The sequence below is a fragment of the Amblyomma mixtum genome, chromosome 5 (genome assembly GCF_055824585.1).
Source record: "Amblyomma mixtum isolate Tamu chromosome 5, ASM5582458v1, whole genome shotgun sequence".
NCBI classification, from domain to species: Eukaryota; Metazoa; Arthropoda; class Arachnida; order Ixodida; family Ixodidae; genus Amblyomma; species Amblyomma mixtum.
Window position 1 is genome coordinate 20278765 of NC_143016.1, and position 26131 is coordinate 20304895.

A 26131-nucleotide genomic window follows, 5' to 3' on the forward strand; every position below is an offset into this window, starting at 1 on the left:
GGAGGCCCATTTAACTGCGGCGTCAGTGAGTGGCCTAACAACTATGTCATATCATTCAGTCGTGCCCAGTTATAACGAACTTGGCGGTCGCGTGGATTTCGTTTACTGCGTCAGAACGTAGTAAGTGGACCTCTCATACTAGAGCCAAAAGTACGATGTCACAGAAAAAGAGGCGCTAGTCACTTTAAATGTCCATTACAAGAGTCTCTTTCTTCAAAACTGACCTTTTCGCGCTGCTTTCCAAGTTTTTCAGCACGGTCTTATGTGCTGCCAGCCGGTACTCTTGCTACCGACGAGCTGCTTTAGGGAAGTCACATAAGAAATCGTGGTCGAAGCGTTGACAGCAACTGGTGGTTGACAAAGTTGTACGAATGCAGTGACGAAGCTAGCGCAGCGCACGAGCTTGCATAATGTAAGTACATACGTACTGTCTGCTGTCTGCCTGCATGCAGCAGCAGTGCAGTAGGCCGAGAGCTGATCGGGTAGGTAATGAACGCCGTGCATGTGACCGACTGCACATGCAAGGTACACCGCACGCAACTGCTTTTGAAACTCAAATCATAGGCACTGGTCGCTCACCGGCTGCGAGCTGGAATTTAGCTTTCAACGCTACCCCTATCTCGCGTTGGCGACGCGACGGTTACAGGGGTCGGGTAACGCTGTTTGGCCTCCGCGCCTGGAGCAAGCATCAGATTTTAAATTCTAGGGCTGAGTTTGCAGCGTCGGGTTATTAGCTCTGAGTGGTGTGGCGACGGTTGTTTCACTGAGACGCAGGTCCGTAGCCTTAATACCTATTTAGACAGCAGCTTCTCCCTCGTTGGAAGTAAGCGAGCGTTCATTGTAACTGCGGCCGCTACAAATGGGCTCGACTGCAATCGCTGGTTTCCCCTTCTTGCGCCCCTGCTTACTTTTCTATTTTGTCGCCAGCGATGCCCTTGGGCACGCACGATGAGAAAGCCAAGAGCATGTTCAGCGGGGCGCCCTGCGTCTTGGCATCGAAGGTCGCTGGGTCGGCCACCTGGGAGCCCATATAGCAGGCCACTGCCTCCGGAGCGATGCCGGTGACCGCTGCTACTTTCCTGCGTGTGATATCTGATATCAGTTCAGGCGCATGACCAAGCGGTAGGACAGTCTTGATAAGCGCTGTATCAGCAGAGGCGTCTTTGAGTGAAGCCCACTTTCGTTCCTGCCCTCTCTGCCTGCGTTCGTGTCTTTCCTCGGCGACGACAGAACTGGCGACGAGCACGGGATAATGCTACGATTCCGAAGCTAGGACCGGCGCAGGGGCTGAAGCGGAACGGACGACCGGACCACGAACAGAAGGCTAGTATTTCAGTATGGCAATATCAGGGGCTTCAAAAGGTTTCGGAAGCCCAGCGTTAAACCTAAAAAGCGACAATATTAAGTCGTACTGCGAAAGGTTTCAGAATTTTGTGGCACTTTACGAGATCCCGGAGACAAAAGAAGGTGAGGTTCTTCTTGAACGTAGTAGGCAGTACAGTGTACGAGGAGCGTGAGAAAATTTTAGTTCCTGAAAGTCTAACCGACAAGATCATTACAAAAGGCACTAGAACAGCACTTCAGTCCCGAGTATTCAGTAATCTCCGAGTGCTGCAAGTTCAGCAAGCGCACGCAGCAGGAAGGAGAAAAATTCAGGGGGGCACTTTGTTGGCCTAAAGTGCGGTGAGGCGAAAGCCTTAAGCACGGTGTTGCTGCTTGTGTTACTGATGTGTGGATAAGATGTTAACCTTCGCTTCTAAGAGTGGAACGCGACAGCGTCTTGCAACGCTGCCAGGGAGTCCACAGAGCGCCATCGCCGTTCGGCTGTGCGCCTTACTCGTCGGTAAATTGGTTTTTGAGGAAAGGAAATGTATCTGTCTCTCGTAACTCGGTGGACACCTGAACCTCGCCGTAACGGGAAGGGAGGAAGATGGGAGTGAACGAAGACACCGTATTCACTAGACGCGCCTTTGTTCGTTCCAAACCATCGAGCTGGCATGGCGGAGTGGTTGCGTGCTCGTCTGGCACTCCGGAGACCCTGGTTCGATTCCCCAACTCGACCAATTTACTACTCGGTTTTGTTTATGTATCTAGTCTGTGTAGAAAGGTTAATTAGGCGAATTGGTTAAAACTCAGTCCCACGTACTTGGAGCATCACTATACCTTCCCTTTAATTGGTTGCATGGTTACTAGCCAAAGTACAATTGGCCCCGTTTGAAATTCGCGCATTGTGACGTCACGACCATTTCGACCAATTGAAAAGCGTGACATTTCTGTCGACAACGCCTGCTTACAATGATGAGGCATTAAAGGCTTCCGCCTTCAAACGTCGGACTTCATGACGGAACTTAAGCACCTGGCGCGTAATTGCGAGTTCAAAGCATTCCTGAAATGGTGCCTTGCGAAATCGACTTGTGGCAGGATTGCACGACCAGGAGATTCAAAGGATATTGTTCGCAACGGAAGGCTTACCTTATGAAAAACTGGGCAAGATTGCGCTGAAAAAAGAACTAGCTGCGAGGCGAACTAAAGAGCTACATTCCCATGCAGAAAGCTTGACCGATTTAAATGTGGTTCAAGGGAAGGTGGTATCAATATCGAGGCCATCGGTAAGTAAAAGAGAAAGCGCACAAGAAAACCGCTTGCTATCGCTGCGGGAAAGGGCACGATTCAGACAAGTGCTGGTATCGCAATGCAGAGTGCCGCGCATGTGCGAAGACTAGGCATTTACAATCGATGTGCCTGGAAAAGATAATCCGTCCGTTGCACTACGCGGAAGCGACAGACGATGAATCTGACGATTCGCAGACCTATCACGTCGTGCTATGCACGGTTCAAGGAAAGCGAGGCTACAAAGTTTCCACCCGGATTGAAGGGAAACCTATCTCGGTGCTTTTGGATACATGTGCAGCTGTTGCACTAATCCCGCAAGGTGCGTTCAAGCAATCGTTTTCGCAGATGAAATACAAGCCAACAAACACAGTTTTCAAAACATACGCATGAGAGCCTGTAAAGCTGAGAGGAAAGACGACCGTAAACGTGGCCCGTAACGGCTGCCGAATTGAGCTTCCACGGCATATAGTAGAGGACGAGGGAAAAGCTACGCCTACCCTTCTAGGCCCGAATTGGCCGTAATTGGCTTGACTGGAAAACTGTCAGTACCGTCACGGAAAACGCTGACGTAAATTCTCCACGGGGAAAATTACGCAAGTTTTTGTGCAAAGTAGAACGTGTTGTCGGGCTAATTGGTTCGTGCCAATGGTGTTTACAGCACCGTCCAAACTGGCAAAGCTATGCCCCTCGCATCACCAATCATGGATCTAAGAAAGGTGGTTGTGACAAGAAGCACGCTAGGCCTTTGCGGGATGCGCCGTCGGTTTATGGTTTATGGTTTATGGGGTTTTAACGTCCCAAAGCGACTAAGGCTATGAGAGACGCCGTAGTGGAGGGCTCCGGAAATTACGACCACCTGGGGTTCTTTAACGTGCACTGACATCGCACAGTACACGGGCCTCAAGAATTTCTCCTCCAAAGAAATTCTAGCCGCCGCGGCCGGGATCGAACCCGCGTCTTTTGGGTCAGCAGCCGAGCACTATAACCACTGAGCCACCGCGGCGGCCTCAGTGGCCTCTCTGTGCTGTGTCCTTTGAATAAAATCAGTTGTAAGTGTCCGCTCGTTCCGTACCCTCTTTGTGTGTGTGTGTGTGTGTGCGTGCGTGCGTGCGTGTGCGTGTGTGCGTGTGTGCGTGTGTGCGTGTGTGTGTGTGTGTGTGTGTGTGTGTGTGTGTGTGTGTGTGTGTGTGTGTGTGTGTGTGTGTGTGTGTGTGTGTGTGTGTGTGTGTGTGTGTGTGTGTGTGTGTGTGTGTGTGTGTGTGTGTGTGTGTGTGTGTGTGTGTGTGTGTGTGTGTGTGTGTGTGTGTGTGTGTGTGTACTGAAGGTTCAGAAGCCTTTCGCTACTGAAGGCACAGTCAGCGAAGAACTTCGAAAGCTGAAACTCCAATCATTCGGAATTGCGAGCGCACCGGCCTTATTTCAGGTCATGATGGACAAAGATCTGCGAGGCATTTCTAATGTCGGGTGCTACATAGACAACGTCATCATCACAGGCAGTAGCACAGAAGACTGCTACAGCACTGCCATTAAAGTTCTGAACCGACTGAGCGATTTCTGCTGCGAAGGTGTAGACCGGTACATGTTACTGCGACGTATCGCGGCAAAAGATGACATTTCTCAAAACCGCAGCACAGCAGGAAAAAACGAAATGTCAGATTTAAGCGTAAATTTATAGCTCCCGCCCTCTGCTACGCTTTCCCTCTATTGGAATCCACTGCGTTAAATTAAGGGGCCATCAGTTTACCTCACCTTATTAGTATTCTTTTCACTTTGCCCGTGGAGTACTATGGTCACTGGGAAACTGCAAGCGTACAGAATTCGCGGAATGACAGGAAGAGAACGAAAAGCAACCCCCTGTCCGCCACGACCGATATCTGTGTGCGCCGCCTCTTAGTTTTCATTCGCTTGAAGCGACCAGCCTCAGCCCTAGCTCAAAAGAGGATGACTTCTTCGGGAACTCCTCGACATCATCGTCTAGTGACTGATTTATTGAAAACATCTTTATTTGCTCAATATTCTGAGAACATGTGGGTGGGCCGCCTAGTCAGCTAGTCCACTAGCTGTTGCTGCTGCGCTGGCCCTCCCCACCAGCAGTGCAAGTTTTTTTCGTGCTTCGTTTGTCTACCTAAGGCACAAGGTTTCGAAGGAGTGAATTTATCCGACTGCTGAAAATTTAAAAGCAGTACGGAATGTCCCGGAGCCTAGTAACATCACAGAACTGAGGGCCTACTTTGGTCTTCTATTTTCCTATGGCAAGTTTAAACGGAATTTGGCAACCGTAGTCGCACCTCTTTGTGAGCTTCTCAAAAAAACAAAAGACCGCAATTGGAAATGGACGCAACAGTGCAAGAAGGCTTCTGAAGCAGCTTAGAAAATGATATTGAACAGTGAAGTACTAGCCTTCTACGACGTCACAGACAAATTTGGGCCCTACCGCGGTGGCTCAGTGGTTACGGCAATCGGCTGCTGACCCGAAAGACGCGGGTTCGATCCCGGCTGCGGTGGCTGAATTTCGATGAAGGCGAAATTCTAGAGGCCCGTGTGCTGTGCGATTTCAGTGCACGTTAAGAACCCCAGGTGGTCGAAATTTCCGGAGCCCTTCACTACGGCGTCTCTCATAGCCTGAGTTGCTTTGGGACGTGAGTTGCTTTGGGACGTTAAACCCCGACAAACCAAACCAAACAAATTTGGCTTACTTGTGATTCTTCCGCTTACGGCTTGGGAGCTGTCATTTTCCGTGAAATGCCAGACGGAACGGAACGGCCTATCGCATTCGCGTCTCGCACTTTAACAAGCAGTGTGCCAACCTATGCTCAAGGCGAAAAAGAAGCGCTTGCGCTCATTCGGTTTGCGACGGTTTCATCGTTACTTGAATGGACGCAAGTTTAGCCTATACACCGACCGTCGACCACTTATCGGTCTTCTCGGACGTGATAGGCTCCTCCTACCTTGACACAGAAGTGGCGGCAGCCTGTAAATTACTTTTGTTTGTATAAAACTGATGCGTCCGCGTTTCTTTGTATGTGTCTCGGGAAGAGCAAGAATGCACGCACGCTTTTTTCAGTTATGTAGACAGCCCCTCGCATTTCGAAAGCGGAGGCGGCTCAAAGTCGGCCCCGATACTGCCGAAGTCTTGAGCTGACCATTAGCGGGAAAGAAGTTGCGGCCTACGTGCCTGCCTTTTTGGTTGTGTTTTACTTTTTTGCGTTTCCAAGGTCACCGAATCGAGAGTCGAAGCCTGGGGCTTCTTTTTAGTTATGCGTTAATTTTTTCCTCCTCCAAGATGGCGGCCATGCACAGTCAAAGCGTAGGTGCCTACGTGATCTCGTCGCGCTTTTTGGTGTTTTGTTTTTTTCTACGCCGACGCTGTGGCGCCGCGAGTGCTCGCTCGTTAGCGCCCGAGGGCTTTAAAAGGGGGCCGTATGGGAACGAGCTTCAGTCCGCTCGTCGGTGAAACGCTGCCGCCGCGAACTCCCGGGTCTCCGCGCCGCCGCACCGCATCCTCGAAACCGCAAGCTGCCCTGGACGGACGTCGCCTTCGGGGTGCAGCCGCGCTTCCCGGTTGACTGTATGTTTGTTCACCTTCTGACTTTTGATCGACTGTACCTAATTGGCCTCTCACTTGTGTTCTGACCTGTGTAGAAATATTCAATGTATAACTTAATTCAGTGTGTTTACTCCTATGTGCTTTCCGCAATTGCTTTGTAGAATGTGAATTATGTATCTGTGAAAGCTGCCGCATTCTTCAATCGAACTATAAACGTTATTTTGTTGTTGTTATCTCTTAAACACGCCTCGGTCTCAGTCACTGCGTTTGCTTACCGGCTACGCCGGGCATCAAACGGCCACCCCCTCATTGTCCGGACTCGGTGATGATGTCGACTAGTCACCGAACCCGTGACATACCTTTAGCAGCTGCACGGATGCAGAGATTGGCGCTGTCGTTAACAGCGTATCAGTACGATCTCAAGTTTCGGAACGGCAAAAAAAAAATGGAAGTCGCTGACGTACTATCCCGACTGTCGCTGTCGACAGCTTTGAGCAACGATGAGCCGGAGTGTTTGGCTTTTTTTGACTCAACCGCGTTAACCGCTGAAGTTGCTCGGGGAACGAAACGCGACTCTATTCTAACACGCGTTTTAAGCTACGTTCTTTTCGGATGGCCATAGCATTGCCCTGCAGAATTGCGACAGTTGTTTTTCTACGCAGAGATGAACTGTTTGCAGAACAAGACTGCTTAACTTGGAGCAATAGGGTGATCGTGCCGCGAACCTTGCAAGCACATGTACTCGTTGCTGCATGAAGCGCACCCAGGGACGACTCGTATGAAGATGCCGACAAGGGCATACGTCTGGTGGCCTTCCCTCGACAAAGACTTAGAAGAAACTGTTCGGAATTGTCAAGTTTATCAAAGTACCTGTCCAGCAAAGTCGGCCGGGCCTCTACAACCCTGGAGGTATCCAACAAAAGTTTGGGAAAGAGTTCACGCTGACTGTGCTGTATCAGACGGTGTACACCTACTAGTTTTTGGAGACGCGTGCTCTAAGTGGATAGAAGTGTTCGCTATGAGATCAACGTCAACCGCCAAAACTCTGGAAAAGCTGGACACATTGTTCGCAGCTTACAGCTTCCCCGAAGAAACTGTTACTGACAATGGCCCACAATTCACTTTGGATGACTTTGGAGGGTTCATGAGGCACAGGGGTATCAAACACACATGCTGCTTCAAATGGTGCCGCAGAAGGACACGTAAGAAAGACTGAGGAAGCTATCCGAAAACAGGTTCTTAGCGATGAAAATGCTGGAGCGAAGTGTGCAATACAAAAACGTTTGAACAAATTTCTTTTTTTCCATAGAAACACCCCGCACTCGATGACTTCGCGGACACCTGCTGAAGTTTTCCTCAAGCATGTGCCCCGAATTCCGCTGACCCTTCTGAAACCAAGTTTTGCAGGAGACATGGCGGAACGTCTGACACGAGACACGGAACAACGTAATGAAAAAAGTGAATCCGCAGAATCTTTCTCCGTCGGTGATGGAGTCTACGTGAAGACCACTGTATCTTGGCAAGAAGGTACTGTCGAACAAGTTGTTAGCAGAGTCACATAATTACGGTTCAAGGTCGACTGCAATTCACTCACGTCGATCACTTGCGGCCAAGACAATTCACTGTGTAGACAGAAGCGATGGGTCTAGAAAGCTCAGAAGTTGCAAAAGGCCTTTTTCAACACTTTATTCTCCAGAGGTCTTTTCCAGGTTCCCGAAGCGTGAAAGCGAGGTACAAAGCACACTCTTCTCCTAGACTGAGAAGGAAAGAATGTGATCTCTGATATCAGTTCAGACGCATAACCAAGACATGGGCAGTCTTCATAAGCGCTATTAAGCATAGGCCTCTATGAATAAAGCCCACATTCGTTCCTGCCCTGGCTTCCTGCGTTCGTGTCTTTCCTCGGCCACGATAGAACACGGCGCAAACAAAGAATTCCCGTCCGTGCGTCGATTTATAGCGGCAAGCCTCACGCCGAACTCCGTAAACACCATGCGCCGACGTAGCCTGACATCTCTGGCCAGAAAATAAGGATGGACGAGAAGGGAATTGCATCGGAGGGGAAAAGTGATGCGGTAAAGGAAATGATTCCTTCCACACTAGGCACACCAACACTCGTTTTCTTATGAAAACAATGACGCACCTTTTCTACATGTTGCCTCCTCTACAAATTAGATGAGGGTCCATATCATCGCATAACAAGAGGATCATAAAGTTCATATTGGGCATAAAGTTCATATTCGGTAATGCAGAAACTTAAATTTGGAGAGTGCTCTAAATCCTTCCACCTTCTCATCATCATCATCAGCCTGACTACACCCACTGCAGGGCAAAGGCCTCTCCCATGTCTCTCCAATTAACCCTGTCCTTTGCTAGTTGCCGCCACTGTATCCCCGCAAACTTCTTAATCCAATCCGCCCACCTAACTTTCTGCCGTCCCCTACTACGTTTGCTTTCTCTTGGAATCCACTCCGTTACCCTTAAGGACCAGCGGTTATCTTGCCTTCGCATTACATGCCCTGCCCAAACCCACTTCTTCCTCTTGATTTCAACTAGGATGTCATTAACCCGCGTTTGTTCCCTCACCCACTCCGCCCTCTTCCGATCTCTTAACGTTACACCTATCATTTTCCTTTCCATAGCTCGCTGCGTTGTTCTTAACTTAAGCTGAACCCTCTTTGTTAGCCTCCACGTTTCTGCCCCATAGGTGAGTACCGGTAGGATACAGCTGTTATATACTTTTCTCTTTAGGAATATTGGTGAGCTACCATTCATGATCTGAGAGAACCTGCCATACGCGCTCCAGCCCATTCTTATTCTTCTAGTTATTTCCCTCTCATGATCCGGATCTGCGGTCACTCCCTGCCCTAAGTAGACATATTCTCTTACTACTTCCAGCACCTCGCTACCAATTGCGAACTGCTGTTCCCTTGCAAGGCTATTGAACATTACTTTGGTTTTCTGCTTGTTAATTCTCAGCCCCACCGTTCTACTCTGCCTGTCTAGCTGATTGATCATGCTTTGCAGTTCTTGTCCTGAGTGGCTTAGCAAGGCAATGTCATCAGAGAATCGCAAATTACTCAGGTATTCTCCGTTAACTCTTATCCCCAACTCTTCCCATATCAGTCCCCGGAATACCTCCTGTAAGCAGGCAGTGAAGAGCATTGGCGAGATCGTGTCTCCCTGCCTGACACCTTTCCTTATTGGAATTTTATTGCTGACTTTATGGAGAACTATAGTAGCTGTGCAATCGTTATAAATATCTTCCAATATTTTCACATAGCACTCTTCCACACCCTGATTCCGCAATGCCTGCATGACAGCTGACGTTTCCACTGAGTCGAATGCTTTCTCGTAATCAATGAATGCTATATATAGGGGTTGGTTATATTCTGAGCATTTCTCTATCACCTGAATGATAGTGTGAATGTGTTCTATTGTCGAGTATCCTTTACGAAAGCCTGCCTGATCATTTGGTTGACTAAAGTCCAAGGTTGTCCTGACTCTATTAGCGATTACCTTAGTAAATACCTTGTAGGTAACGGAGAATAAGCTGATCGGTCTGTAATTCTTCAGGTCCTTGACGTCTCCTTTCTTATGAATTAAGATAATGTTAGCGTTCTTCCAAGCTTCTGGTACTCTCGAGGTCACAAGGCATTGCGTATACATGGTGGCTAGCTTTTGTAGCACAATCTCTCCTCCGTCCTTCAGCAAATCTGCTGTTAGCTGATCCTCCCCAGCTGCTTTCCCTCTTTGCATTGCTCCTAAGGCTTTCTTTACTTCCTCCTTCGTTACTGGCGGGATGTCCCATTGCTGCGCTCGACTGCCTCCCTCAGTAACTTGATGATTATATTCGCTACTGTATAGATTTGTGTAGAACTGTTCGGCTAATTCAACTATCTTATCCATATTGCTGATGACATTGCCCTGTTTGTCTTTTAGCGCATACATCTGGTTTTTACCTATGCCCAGTTTTCTCCTCATTGATTTTAGGCTACCTCCGTTCCTTAGAGCATGCTCGATTTTCTCCATGTTAAACTTTGTTATGTCGGCTACCTTGCGCTTATTTATTAACTTAGATAGCTCTGCTAGTTCTATCCTGTCTGTGGAGTTAGACGTCCTCATGCTTTGACGTTTCTTAATCAGATCTTTAGTCTCCTGAGATAGCTTGTTGGTATCCTGTCGAACCATCCTACCACCTACTTCTGCGGCGCACTCTGTAACGATAGCTGTGAGATTATAATTCATTGTTTCAACGCTACGGTCGTCTTCTTCAGTTAAAGCGGAAAATCTGTTCCGCAGCGACAATCTGAATTCCTCTACCTTCCCTCTTAATGCTAACTCGTTAATAGCCTTTCGCTTCACCAGTTTCCTCCGTTCCCTCTTCAAATCTAAGCTAATACGAGACCTTACCATTCTGTGGTCGCTGTAACGGACCTTACCGTGGACATCCACATACTCTACGATGCCAGGGTGTGCACACAGAATGAAGTCTATTTCATTTTTAGTCTCACCATTGGGGCTTTTCCACGTCCACTTCCTGTTTGCTCGTTTGCGGAATAAGGTATTCATAATCCGTAAATTATTTCTATCTGCGAACTCTACTAATAACTCTCCCCTACTGTTCCTAGAACCTATGCCATAGTCACCTACCGCCTTGTCTCCAGCCTGCTTTTTACCTACCTTTGCATTAAATTCGCCCATCAGTACAGTGAACTGTGATTTTACTTTGGTCATTGCCGATTCCACATCATCATAGAACCTTTCTACTATCTGGTCATCATGGGTTGATGTAGGCGCGTAGGCTTGTACCACCTTCAGCTTGTACCTCTTATTAAGCCTAATTACGATAGCTGCCACTCTCTCGTTAATACTGTAAAACTTCTCGATGTTGCCAGCTATATCCTGATTTATGAGAAATCCCACACCTAGTTCTCGCCTATCTGCTAATCCACGATAGCACAGTACATGCCCGCCCTTTAGTACTGTATACGCCTCATCTGTCCTCCTAACCTCACTAAGCCCTATGACATCATGGGATGTCATAGGGCCTTCCACCTTATACTCTTGTACAAAGAAACATGCCGATGCAGAAGTTTAAAGTGTCTTATTTCACCGGATTAAAAATATGGCACTGCAGCACTATACCACCAAAGGTATGAAGTTTAAGGACAGCGTCGGTAATAAATGTACTTAAAAGTAAAAACTTTCCCGAGTGGCTTAAACACCCAACCACGAGCATGCTGCATGGTGTACAAGCATATATCTGGGGAAAGGCTACAATGCGATGAGGTTTCTGCAAATATACTTATTTCGTTGTAATGTTAGTGAAAGAATACATCTTAAACCTAAGTTCCCTTGAAGGCATGGACGCTTTGCGACTGCACTGCATCCAGAGTGTCTTTTACGGCGACAGGGCAAGCTGGTACGTCTTTATAGGAAGGCCTGCAATGCGAACATAAACTACAAGGAGTGGCAGAGCGAATTCGCAATCCTGCTGTTCAGGAAGGCCACTAATTTTTAAGGCGAACACTGTGCCAACCCATGTTTTTTGGGACTGAGGCATAAGAGAGGAGGAATGTCTTTATTGCTCAGCCAAAACTGCTTTAACGTTTACCGTTTAAAAGGCCATCGAGAGGTATGATTGGCCTTATGAGACACAAGGGTAGTGTTTCATGCCCGCTGTGACATGATACATGCGTTCTGGCGCAGTCACAGAGTAAATTCTAACGATTTGGTATTATACTGGCGTACCCTTAAAAGTACATGTGCAATGAGGGTATCGATGCTGCAGCCTGAGGCTGCAGTCTTCGTGAATGAGAATATACAGTGCGATGGAACTCTTCGTAAGGTGGCTTGGGCGTAAGTAGGATATTCTGCTTAGCATCCCGAAATACCTGAGCATACCAATAAGGGAAGATGCAATGCCCGATTTACTGTGTAGTCCTTGATTCTATCGCTCGACCGGGAAGAAGTCGAATGAAGCGGAACATTTTCTCACGCAGCTTTCTTCCAACAAAGTTAAGCAGACGAATGGTACTTGGTTAATTGCAGTACTGCTGACAATGTTAAGAGTTCACACGGTGCGTAACAGTTTCTGCTGCTAAGAATGCCGAGAGTAAGGTGTCTCGCCAGCAGTACACAAGATAACTTTAATTTCAGCTTCCATACGACACCACTTTGTCTGTTGACAGCTGGTAGGGCGTTTGTGCAAGGAACACACGTCCCGGAACCAGCCGGCCTTTGACAAACAGTGACGTCACCATCATCAACATCGGTGGCAGCCGGATCGTGATGACAACGGATGATGAAGGAGACTGAACGTGACAAAAATGCTCGCGTTAGTGAACACTAGTGCCCCGTCCGGACCTTCTAGTGATCCGTCTCTCCAACATATAAACGACAGCTTACAGGCGTGGCATGCACTGTCGCTTACTTTACGAAATCATTGTCGATATTCAGGTTGGCGACGCTGGAAGCCAAGGCCCTTGAGCATTCGGTCGATCCCACCAGACAGGCCAGGCGCGCCAAATGAACGGCCGCGCTGGTTCTGCACAGATCGAAAATGAAGCGTGCGTGAAAAGACAAGGCTGCATGCAAAGTAAGAGGGCCCGTTATTGTAGCAATTTTGCCAGTATAAAGACGATCGATTCTAGTAGAGAAGATGCTAGTTATTGCATGCAGTACTAAAGACCAGTGCGCACCATATCTGACTGCTTCGAAATGGTCCTTGCCATGAATAGTTGCAGAAATACTGATGGAACAACGATCAGACGTTTGTACAATCGCATGAGTCTCAGATGTCACTGATAATCCGTTAAACTGCAGTAGACAGATTCAAAGCCAGAAACCCAGAAAATGTTCGCGAACTGTTCAATGGCGGCGAGAAGAAACAGAGAGTGCGCGTACTCATAATTTCAGAGTTGGACCCTTCAGGCACGCTCTATAGGCCATGCGCGTTATTTATATACCCATAGAATTTGTACGGTGGGATAGACATTTTAATCAAGATATTTCTTGCAATTATGCCCAATGCATTGGCTACACTTACACAAAACGAGCCTAGCCCTGAACCAAAATTCTGTCTATAGTCAGATACAACTTAAGCCTGCAGTGAAGCTCCGCCCAAATTCAGGACCGCCACACAAAATTCCTCCACGACAAAAAGTAGTCCGTTGTTATAATTTGTCTTGTTACTTGGTTTATGGGATTTAACGCCCCAAAGCGACTCAGGCTATGAGAGACGCTGTCTTGTTACTTAAACAAGAAGCTAATCAGAAGAAAGTAAATTATAAGCTCTAGAATATTGAGACCAGGATTTTTTAATATACTGGAACATCAAAAACATTGGAGCTAACTGCGGCACCCTCATTGGAGAAATGCGTAAGCATGAGCTTTCAAACTTCGCGCCACGCTTCGTTTTCAAATTTGGCGCCACGTGCTGTCTCCGCCCACACATCCGGTCACGTGGTGCCACACTTGAGGCGTTTTAAAATTAAATTTGACGCCACTTTTGCTCCGGCCCCGCCCACTTTTTGGACATTTTTGGCTCTAATTAATTATCTAATTAACCCACGCGATCCCTGCATTTACCATGCGAGATTTTTTATGCTCTATCCGATGGTACGATCCTTTTTCGCATAAACCCATTCGTTCGGACGCAATCGCGTGAACAAGCTCGTGATGATACGAAGCCGCCCACTTTTTGGACATCTTTGGCTCTAATTAATACACTACTCAACCCACCTCAACCCCCCGATTTCCCCTCCGAGATTTTTTGCTGCTCTATCCGATGGCACCATTCTTTATCGCATAAACCTTTTCGTTCGGACGTAATCGTGCGGACAAGCTCCGCAAGCCGTACCATGCTTACGCATTAAAAGCTGATTTCATTTACTATTGTGATTGGCCAGCGGAGTAATATAGTACGCCGCGGATTATGGCCCAGTGTTAGTAGCCACTTTTTTTTTTAAGTTGTATTCTGCTATGGTACTAAATTTGAAGCGGAGTCAGATTTTTTAGCACCAAGAAATCATATCTTTGTTGCGCATAGGATCACTTATATTAGACGAGTAATTGCAGATACCGTCGTCTCACACTTTTCTGAAGCGCACTGCGTCTGTCGAGCGTGTCCCAGGATATAACTGAATTCAGAGCACATTTTAAAATACGTCGTTTTGCACTGAGTCAAACATTACTGCCGTGATTTTCAGTAAAGCAGGAGTAAAGAGGGAAAATCTCGCTGACTTTGGTGACTACTTGTGCCAAAGCCATGATTCGAGCCCTATCATGGTGCTGACTGCAGTCGTGGTCTTGACGATATTTTTTTTAATTCCATCGTCAAAGTTAGTGACAGTTTTTATCCTCGATCAAGCAGTCGTAGACACTGTGGAACTCAGAATTCAGCGGTGGAACATTCCCGAGCGGAGTGGGACGCTTACCTAGCTCTTCTCGCAAAAGTACGTGCGCAAAAAGTCTCTACTGCACTGTGTATGTTTTCCACAGTCAGATTAATTTGTGCGGTTGAAACGAGATAGTACGCCGGGAGCAGTTTTGTGAACTTGATTTATTTACCTGATCACGCATTTAAAATAATAGCGTAAAATGGACCTCAAAAACAGCAGAAGAAACGTTAACACTTGGCGCATAATGTCTGTGTCGTAAAGTACCTATTCTTGGAATCATTCGACCTAATTATTCCTTTGGAAAAGTATATGCTGACACAGGTTTTGGGCTATACTGTCATGGTCAACGTAATCTAATATGCAAGCTACTCTAACTGCGCCCCAAGACCGAGCACTCACTTCGGGGCCTGGGGGCCGAGATCGGTGGCTGGATCGATTTTCTTGACCCGTTCCTGGATTATTGCATTGATGCGTGCCTGCATGCAGAAGAAATGTCAGTTTCGGTTCGGAACAGTAAATTTCAGGTTCTTCTTCTTCTTCTTCTTTGCACCATAGGTGCCCCGCAAGAGACGGGTGGTTTCAACTTGAAGACTTGAAGACACAGGGATAACAAAAAGGGATACTTGAAGTTTTATATACAAATATTTACAGCGTATAGAAGTTTAGACACTCGAGACAAATTAACGGCACAAGGACAAACAACAAAAAAAGGCGGAACTGGCTAATACTAGGGGAGGCCCCTACTCGGCGTTGCCGAAGATGCGTTGCATCTCACCTTAGCGCAGAACCTCGCTTCCAGCTCCGGGGCCCGGTTTTGAAGACCAGAAGGCCCGGCCCACATTTGGTGGCTTCCAATCATGTTACGATGTTCACATGATTGGTTTATCGAGAGCCTGGCCAGCCCTCCAGCTCCCGTAGGGCAAAACGCCCTTTCCACAAACCCAAACGCACGGTCGTGTCAAATGAAAATAAACACAAATATACATTCGTGCTCGGTACCGCGTGTCGGGTGGACACCCGTACTTCCCGGCGCGTTCGCGAGCGGCCGCGTTCCAAGAAAGGAGACGCTCCGCTTTGAGTGCCCCCAGCCGCGTTCCAATGACCCCCGCGAACGCTACCGATCCCTTACAGGAACCTTTTAACAGTGTCCGCCAGTCAGGCTCGGCTTCAAAGCATGTCACACCACTTACTCCCCTGTCCTTAAATGGTTACGAGCCCATCGCTATTGCAGCTCTCCAAAAGTATCAGCTATAGTGCTTGCTGCTAGTGACGCGGACAGCAGACGCAACGTCAAGCGATGCACAGTGAAAATATTCGGAATTCCAGTGCAATACCATTTCACCCCACTACCTGCCAATCAGGCCTCGGCATAATCTGCATTCCCTAGAGACAAGAGTTGAAAAACCGTCAACTGTTGAGACGAGTAAGTCATCCTGTCCCTAACGAACCAAGAATAACGAAGTTTTTCTCGTCGAAACGAAAACTTTTCCCAAGATTATCATGCTGCTGTGGGTCGAAATCTGCAACAGACCGCTAAAAGCATCGCATACTTAAAATATGCTCCCTGCATGCCACACTGCGCCGCTTTTAATCAAAGCTAAGGCCAACCCTGTTCCCTGCTTGTGGGAATCAACGCGACATTTCTCGTTCCTTGGGTAAAAATACAATCCACATCCAGGTCATATTCAAATCCCATCAGAAGATATGCGTTGTAAGGCTAGGCAACGGTAGGAAACTTTCGTACACTCTATTGTGCATCCAATAAAGACGTCACGAAAATACCTCCCATAACGGCAAGAGAGAAGGAATTTGAAGCGTCGTATCGTCGTCATAACGATGGTATGCAGAAAAAAACTTCGTCTCCGAAGTGGGCACGAACCACCGCCGGCTAAAATTGAGTAGCTTCATATCTCGGTGCCTACGACCGTTCGCTCACCACCACTGCTTACCTCTCTACGTGCGTGTGCAGGAACAATTTAATGTCAAGAATCAGTTTTCCTCCAGTCACCAGGTGCGCTGAAGTAGCTGATACCGAAACTAACAAGAGTTTCCTACCCCTGGCTAGGCTTCCAACCACACCGGCTGTAAAAAAATCTTCGGTGAGCTGAACAGTGAAACTCCTACGAAGCATTATGGCAGGCGTAAGGTAGCCAACGCGTCGCGGCTTGCACTGAAAAGCGCACGACTTTTTTTCTTTTAATTCTCTCTCTGCTTTGTGTACCTTGTATGCGGTCTCGTCGGCATCGCTCAGGAGCAATGAGAACGCCTCGTGCTCCGTGGCAACCACCTGTTCGGCAAAAACGTCCCACAGGTCCACACTGCCGGATTTGAGAGCCTCCCACGTCCACAATGCGGCGACCACGTCACCCGAATGCTTCCTGCAACACAGAGCGCATGGCAATACAAGCTTTCACTTTCACAATTTGTGCTCTAATTTCACTTGTTTAGTACGTCGATATAAGAAAACGGCAGTTTTCTACTCCTCCTATAAAACATGGGCGCATGTCAGTCATACGTCAGTCATATCAGCCATTTCCAGAAATGAATTTACTGCACCACTGGGACAGAGAACACTTGTTTTTGGGCTCCTGATTTTCAGTTTTTCACCTGCCCAATCACGACGCTTTCTACCCTTGGTTGAAATAAATACCGCTTGCGGCTTTCAGTAGGAAACAGATGTCGATTTCATTGGGTATTTCCTCGGACATGACTTAGGGAATTCTGAAAGCTGTTCATTGTGAGTCGAAGAATTCACCACGGCCGCCTGACAGAATTGATTGGCTTATACAAAAGGGCTGCATCCGAAACAGGGTGCACACATTTTGCTTAATGAGCATGTTGTTTTATGAAATCTGCGGCTAAATGTATGTGAACGCTTGTAAGGTGACCATATAGCCTTCGACTGAACCACACCGCACCTTGTATAACTAGAAAATCCGTGTGAAACGGTAGAACAGCCCTGAACTGACTTATATATAGTGCGCATGGAGAGATTACCGGAAGTTCCCGTCTCACATCGCATCAGCACGCAGAAACATTTATAAGTTCGCCGAAACCTCAATTGCATATAGATACACTGAGGCACACTTACTTTTCGCCGAACTGTTTGTGCGACTGGTAGAGTAGGTACCAGGCCGTGATGCTGTCGGGGGGCGTCTGCATATCAAACAAGGAAAATAATTATATTGAACACACATATAGATTTAGTGTGCGATTGGGATTTATACAAAAAGAGATGGTATCGCAGAACACGAGGCGGTTAGGGAAACGTGTAAGCAAATTATGTTAACACAGATCAACATCTACGCATTCGGCACCAATTTAAATGTACACTGCTGACGACACTCACCGCGGTCAGGCTGTGGCCAATGAGCGTCCACGCCGTGACATCCTGTTTGATGCCGTAACAGGCCGTCACAGCAGGGTTCACCAGCAGCGGGTCCTTGTCGGCGATGGTCAGCGGCGCTTCGGCTGCATGTGTAGAAGTGTGAGATGCTTTTAGCGGAAGCTTTTTTGAAGCATCAAGTGCTTTCGTCTCCACTTCTTGGCAATATCAGTCCAACACTGTCCCGAACTCTCGGCGAACTTGTCGAGATCAATGCTGAAACTTCCGTCAGAAATGTGTTTATATCCAGAAAGAAAAGGCTTCCTCAGCTCTCTGAGCTAGATTCGAAAGAGTGCCCTGAAATAGAAGAGCAGCTTTCCCTACTTTGCCTCCGTCGTAATGATATGAGCTGTTCTTTACTCGCATTATTATGCTAGGCACGTTTTCACTTCAATAAGTTTAACGCAACTGTTAGGGTGATAAAGAAACGTTCGCAGCATTTCTTCGAGGGTTGCCGCGAGGAGAGTCGTATTGCTATGGAAGAATCCACGTTTGATGCCTAACAATTAATAGCCGAGCTAAATATGATACTTGATCGTCCTGGCATTCCTGCCTTTCTCCATGGTGGATCAAGCGCTGTGCCACCCGATTTTCCTCTAGGTAATATTGAGAAACTTTTTTTCTGATTCATTATGTGTTCTGAATTAGCAGCATTAGCAGCTGTTGATGTCTTTACCAGAAATGACAACACTTCTCGGTTGGTGACGTCACTTTCTTCCAGCCAATCAGTGGATTAAGCTGCGGACGACAGATCTTTCTGATGACGAATCTAATGCTATCATAATGACACAGATGCTCTTAAACGTCGCGCCATGTGTGGCCCAAGGCACGGTACACCAGCGAGCGATTAAATTGCGATACAGAACGGTCACGGTCAATACGAATGAAGTGATTAACATGAATCAACCCTTCGCTATTGTTAGCGAGTGATTTGGACGAAGCAGGAGCCAAGACGAGGTATGCACAGTGGTAAAGGCTAACCGGGTGATCTCATCAGTGCTGGGGTCACGAGAGGCTGCTTTAACATATGCGTCCGTAACGTACCGAGTGTGCGAGGTATTTGAGAACACACAATGTTGACTTCAGACACAGAACCAAATTTCCAGCAAATGTAGACAAATTTACACCAAGCTTTGGAAGCTACTTCTGTTAAGGTTTATGTCCAAAATTACTCAATGAATCAGTTACCCGCTGCAATAACATATTCAGTTCGGCTTTGGAAACGACTGCATGCTCGAATCAGGTGGTCCTTAGAGATGTTGGCCATTGAGTGAGCATTGAAGGCTTTCAGCGAGTCTTTCGTGTTATGTGGCAGTTTGTTGGCCTCCCTCTCAACGACGCTCCAGACATAGTAGTCCAGTCTTTACATAAAAACAGCGCTACAGACTGGACCAAGAAGAGAAGACACAAACACAGGCGTGTCTTCTGTTCTTATCCCCGTCTGTAGCGCTGTTTTTATGCAAAGAATATACCAACTAGCTCGGCTTATTCCTCTCTTGGATAGTAGTCCAGCGGATTTAAATTTGGAGAACCAGGAGGGCGCAAGTTGAGAGTGACATGGTCGTTGAAGTTGTCGACAGCCACTCCTGTGTAACGCAGGTGGTGTGGGCTGGAGCCGAATCTTGCTGAAAGACTTAAGGTCATCGTTTTGAAACAGTCTATATCTAGAGCTTTACAACGGTGTCAAGCGCCTACATAAACGCAGTAGCGTTTACGCGGAGTCATACTTCAAAAACGTGTGGTGGCATGTCGTCACCCTCGTACTGACGACGTCTAACACCATCACAGACGAAGTAAATTTTGTGTGCATCACTGTAGGCATCTCATCAACGCTTGTACAAAGTAACCTGTTGTTACGGCGGTTAGCTTTTTCGTATTGCTCGAAGTTTTCAACTGAAAAGCCAAGGCATTCCACTCTCCTAAAGCTTTTTCAGCTTGCTTAGCAAGCGCTTGGACCGGAGCAGAGATTCTCCCTAGTTTTATGGGACATGAATTGCCCCTCCTCACGATGTAGTAATGGTACCTCACGTCCTCGAGGACCACCTAACAAGCAGTCGACTCTGCGACTCGTAGGTCCTTTGAAAAGGCCCTCATTGGCTTTCCTGGGTCGTCACACTCACGATCAGCCGCTGGAGAAAATCACGCGTTCTGGCGACATCGTACCGCTGACTGTGCTTTTCTTTTTCGCCTAAGATGCCACGTCACCGTCAGACCACATCAGTTATTTTCGCACCTTGTAAACGAAAGACTTCGGTGCGTTCAGAAAGGCGGCGATTTCCAAGTCGCTGCGGTGTGCGGCCAGAGCAACGAGGACTGCGTAGTACGCACAGTGTTTCATTACCTGCTTCAATTTGCACGGTACTCTTTCGGAACAAACTGCACAGTATGAAAGATAAGACCTCAACATACAAGAAGCTGCACTCCTAGATAGAAGTAGCGAGACTGCTGGTGCCTATGGCGATGGGGAATAAGTGTTCTCGAATACCCGGCGCACCTGGTACGTCATTACTATTGTTGGGAAGATTCTTTGTACCCGTCATTAGACTTACAGCTTGAAATTTTTTTTAATCAATCGGAAGAAGGAGTGAAACTTACGGTGGGTGGGGTTCAACCACTCGACGGCGATGGCATTGGGAGTCCTGAGACTGGCGCCCACAGCTGCGCCGCCAGTAGCGAACGGCGTCCCCTTTGCGCTGCTCACGTCCCTGCGCAAGCGACGGCAACATACGTCCGATATCACTGCTACGCAAATTCAGGATGCACCGAGTGTCCATCCTCATAAGGCTACTCGCTGTGGTGGCGAACGCAGGCATTATATAGCACCGGTTGAATCCGCACAACCAATAGCTTGAAATCTAAAGTGAAGGCCACGTAATTAACATTATTAGCCCCTCAATTTCTCAAGTGCTGTAAGTGCGGAGTTTAGCTTTGGCTTAGGCAGTTTCACCATTAAGGTTTTGTAATCTTTTGTCCCAGTGAATGAGCCGGGATAGGCCGAACTAATTGTCCCGTAGGGAATTTATGAGCTGGTCCCGATGCACCTACGATGGAGGCGTGTGGCTGGCTAATAGAGGCGTACATTGAAGTGCATGGTTTTGGAGACGACGTTGACGCTGATTTTATGATACAAGGCTGCGGACGCTGTAGAATCTCGTTATTTTAGCTTTGTTATCATGAACATCACAAACCCAATAGCGTAATCGCAATTTGGAGGCTGGTTGCGCAGAAAGCGCAGAGGACTGAGATCATTCGTAGCTAAGTGGAAACTTATTTTCGCGTGTCAAACCTCTGAATCACCATTTCTGCTTTCAACGAAAGGAAGCCGAAGTGCCGAAAAGCCTGTCGTCAATGTTTTGTTTGGAAACAACTTTAGCGTCTGTCACAATATTCCGCAGCGATGGCGTAGAGCAAGAGCATCCGCCTCGCGTGCATGAGGACCGGGGTTCGAATCCTGGTGCAGCGCAGTTATCCAGAGGATATGAAAGTCCGCGTGTCGATGCAATTGCATAACCAGGCCTGGGATGCGGCCAGATCTTGGTGACCACGACCAATAGTGCACTTCCTTACCAGAAACGGACTTCTCCATCCTGGTGTAGTACTTGGCCACAACCTCCTATATGAGTACATCAATTAACCATTGGCCGTCAATCCCCAGCGGTTGTGGGGCAACTGAGCAAGGAGTCGGTCAGATCTTTGATGCAGCAGAGGGCGCAAGAACTTCTGGCTCCGGACAGGCCGCCTTTGGAAACCGAACCTGGCAGCGTTCAACGCTAGAACTTTATCTGGTGAGGATAGTCGAGCAGGGCTGCTCGAGGAAACTAGTGGGTATAAAATGGCATGTCACAGTGCTTAATGAGGTCAGGAGGGGAGATGAGGTGTATACAGCTCTCAGGGGTGGACACGTACTATGCAATTGCGGATTAACGGACAGACAACACCTAGGTTTAAGATTGCTCATCAATAAGGATATAGCTGGCATCATAGAGGAATTCTGTATTCTTGGCTAGAGGTTGGCAGTCATCGTAATTAAGCTTAAAAAGAGCTGCAAACTGAACGTGGTACAAGCTTACGCGCTAACATTCAGCCATGATGAGCAGATCGGCGAAAACTTCCTTATATAAAGACGTGGAATCGGCAATGAGCAAAGTAAGATCACAGTACACCTTCCAGATAGGGGACTTCAATGACAATATAGGCAAGAAAGAGGGTGGAGACCAGCAGGCAATGGGTGAAAGGCTCTAGGAATGGTAAGGAATGAGTTGTTAGCGGAGTTTGCAGAGAGAAATAATTTACGGATCATGAATACCTGCTTCCGCAAACGAGAGAATATGGAGATGACGTAGAAGAGCCACAATGGTGAATAATAATGAAATGAGTTTCATGTCGTGCGCTCATCCTGGCATCGTGAAGGATGCAGAGATCCTCGGAAAAGTACGATGCAGCGACCAAAGGATGGTAGGGAATCGAATCAGCCTAGACTTGAAGGGGAAGCGGAAGAAACTAGTGTGGCAGGAGCCCATCAGTGGGTTAGAGGTAAGGGGGAAAATAGCGGAATGCAGGAGCTCGCTGCAGAAAAGATATTCTGCTTTAACTGAAGACGTCGTTCTTAGTGTTCAAGCAATGCACGATAATCTCACACTTATTACAGAATGCGCAGTGGAAGTAGGCAGTTGGACGGTTAGACAGGATACCGGCAAACGCTTTCATAAAACGAAATGCCTGACCCCGCCGCGGTGGCTCAGGGGTTACTGCTCTCGACTGCTGACCCGAAAGACGCGCGTTCGATCCCGGCCACGGCGGCCGAATTTCCATGTAGGCGAAATTCTAGAGGCCCGTGTACTGTGCGATGTCAGTGCACGTTAAAGATCCAAAGGAGGTCGAAATTTCCGGAGCCCTTCACTACGGCGTCTCTCATAGCCAAAGTCACTTTGGGACGTTAAACCCCAATAAACCAACGAAATACCTGACACTGCTATCAAAGCTAATCAATAAGCGCAAGGTAACCGACACAACGACGTTTAAAATGGAAAGAATCGAGCATTCTCTAAGGAAAGGAGGTAGCCTGAAAGCGGTCAATCGGAAATTAGTCATAAGCAACAATAAATTCGATGTATACACTATAAGAAAAGGAGGGTAGTGTCATTAGCAATATGAATAAGTAGTTCAATAAGTTGAAAAGGTCGCTGAAGAGTTCTACACGAATTTATAAAGTAGAGAAAGAATCAGGACGTCAATGAGAAAGGCAACAGTGAGCAGCAATTGGACATCTTGCCAGTAATGAAAGAGGAAGTAAAGAAAGCCTTAGGAGTAATGCAAACGGGTAAAGGAGCTGGTGAGGATCAGGTCACAGCAGATCTCTTGAAAGATGGCGCAGTCAGGCCGATGATGATGACAATATACCGCTGCAGCCAAGGCAAACTCAAAACACAAGAGGATCTGAAAGCAAATCTACAGCTTATTCTTCCTTGCATTTTGCACACTTCGTGTAGTATTCCTTACGCATCCAATAAGAGTGCATTTAACTTACGCGGTATCCCAGGTGACCTTGAGGACTTTTGCAGGGGTGGACTTTCTCTCCACGGTCAGCGTCTTGCAGCAGTATGTGAGCCACGGCTGCAGGTTGGCCTTCTGCAGGGTCTGCTCAGATATGATCACACGTAATGCGCATGTCAGTACCAGTCGCATATCATGGTGGCTTGGACGTTTCTCTTGTTAACCTCCGGGCCGTGGGTTTGTTTCGCGGTCATAGCATCCGTATAATTAAATGGGAGGTAAAGGCGGCAAGGGTCGACATTTGTGCATGAATTCACTACGACTTTCCTCACAATTCGCGCTACAGACTTGGGACTCCAAAAGGCGACGACTTAAATTCCAGTGCTGATCTCATCGCAAACAGTGCATTTTTTTTTACCAATTCGCTGCTGCTCGATGGAATGTCGCTAAGGCACAACGTTTCACCGGGGTGACCATTATGCATACGTTTAAAAGTTGCGCATTGTTTTAATGCTGTGCGCGCTGGGTGAGTTCAATTTTGAAGTACACTTTAGCTTTCAGCTCTCAGTGATTGAGTCTGAGTTCGAGGGCAAAGAAATAGGATGCGCATGCGGCCCGGATGGTGTGATAGAGCGTTCCTGACACAGCGTGTACAGCATAAAAGGTTTTTATCATTGAGAATCATATCGCACGGTGAGAGTAGGAGGGACTTTTTCCGCAATAATGGGCGCCGCCATCGGCGAAGCATGCCGTGACAACGGCGTACACGCAACCGAGAGCTCATGCGTTTGCACCATGAGATTTCGAAGTTCTAAATGCACCGAAAATTACTTTATACAGGCCATAGGTTGCGCATGTTTACAATTTCTTGGCTCAGCGAACTATCTAGAGGTACGGATTAAATAGCATTGTCTTTTTAAGTATCCAAAAGAGCATAAAAAGCCCATACGATTTTGTGCACCGGTTGTGGAATATGAAACGGCTGCGCACTATGTAGTGAAAACAAAAACCTTATCCACATTAAAGCTTTGCGGACTATGCACCTGGTGTGGAGTGTAAACAGGATATTACAGCATCTACTCTCCAATATACCTACGTGATAAATCTTGCGATCTTTATTTTGTTGAGTGTGCGGGATATCCGCAGTATAATCACATAACGTCTGCACAAGGGAACGGGAATCTCTGTGATTGTGGCTGGTTCGTTTTGCCATCGTTCAAAGTGCACCAATTCTATGTAAATCTGATAATGTTGCGCCGGTGCGTATACATTACCGTTAAGGTGTTAGAGTTACTGAGGGAAGCGTGTTTTCTTTAGCGCACATGCGATTCCAAGGTTATATAATAAATGAGTCGGTCCTAGGTTTAGACGATGACCGTTACACTTCAATGTGAACAAAAGATATCGGGGCATTTCACACAGCGCCGGACGTGATGTTGCAGCACTTTGCTATAATCGGATACAGTCAGAAAGCGACACGGCGGAGACCCCTAAAGGCAGCGCCCTCCAGCTTGTGGCGTCTACTGGTTGCCATGACGTCGCGATTAATCCCCTAGCATTCTCTGTCGTGGCATCGAAGGCGGCTGACAGGGGCAAGAGGATTCACCGGATTGACAGCCACGTCATGACGATCGGTCGACGCCATTGGATGGGCGGCTGTCTTTGAGAAGCATCTGCCACTTCGATCCTGAGTGGCGTCCGACAATAGTTTGAGGGTGCAACTGTTAAATGCATACCTGTAGAAGTGAAAACAATAAATCAAGTATTTTTATACCGGCTCGAAGGCCGCCAGCTCCTCCTCGGTGGTGGCCGTCTTGAAAAGGTGGCTCTTGATGTACGCCTGCAAAATAAACAAAGAAACAAACATGGATTACATGTGTAATCAACGAAAGGGAAAGTGCGATCATCGATCACTTCACTTGTTTTGCTAATTGTCACTGCTCACTGCCGTCCTGAAATCACAAGCGCAAAGTTGCGAGGTGGGCCTCTTTTCAATACGTGCAGAATCGAGAAAAAGGCTTATTGAGACACTACAAGCAGCACTGAGCTACCTGCTGTTTACTACAAGCACTAAAACTCGAAGATACGAAATGCAGGGTTCATTGGTGTTAGCAGGAAAAAAAATGGAAATAATAATTTCCTAGTATAAATTGTATTCGCAGGTTGCTGAGCATCCTGAAGACGCGAATCTATTGCCTCTCAGGAGCGGGAGTAATGAATGTGCGCCATTTCATGAGGTCAGCATGCCATGGCTGACACGGCACTAACCACTCGGTTTCTGGCATGAGATCTCACAATGATCCAGTTTCAGCTAAGACAGTCTGTGTGCACATGCCTAAGCTAGGGGATGACAGTGACCCAGAACTGATCGGGAATATGAAGCCTACTGTCAAATACCCCAGTACAATTACCATTTTATAACAAAGGCACATCAGTACTGACCCTGAAGACATCCAAAATTTGTACATTATTTAGATGTAAAAGTGCCAGATCTTGATCTTTTTTTTTAACATAAGACAGGAAGCCATTATACACCGGCACTAAAAAAAGAATCTCAGATTTACCTTTTTTTTTCTCATGAGAGAAGATCTCTCTCTTATGCTCCCAAACTTCGATGTTTGTCGAGATTATCTAAAGCAACCGAACAGGCTTAGGTAATCTGGAGACTCAAGTGGATATGCCTTATCA

The 26131-nt window shown here is 47.3% G+C and overlaps 1 protein-coding gene across 1 annotated transcript in view; it reads right to left on the minus strand.

The window, feature by feature from the left end:
• LOC149341457 (uncharacterized) overlaps positions 1–26131 on the minus strand; it is a 106219-nt gene that overhangs the window by 4786 nt on the left and 75302 nt on the right. Inside the window, exons 13-21 of the mRNA XM_089542862.1 lie at positions 25218–25283; positions 23478–23587; positions 20546–20655; positions 17915–18036; positions 17657–17721; positions 16787–16943; positions 14965–15041; positions 12597–12710; positions 909–1079 (exon numbers count right to left, since the gene is read on the minus strand). Of these exons, the coding sequence (XP_089398988.1) occupies positions 909–1079; positions 12597–12710; positions 14965–15041; positions 16787–16943; positions 17657–17721; positions 17915–18036; positions 20546–20655; positions 23478–23587; positions 25218–25283 (992 nt within the window). The remainder of the gene's footprint in view (positions 1–908; positions 1080–12596; positions 12711–14964; positions 15042–16786; positions 16944–17656; positions 17722–17914; positions 18037–20545; positions 20656–23477; positions 23588–25217; positions 25284–26131) is intronic.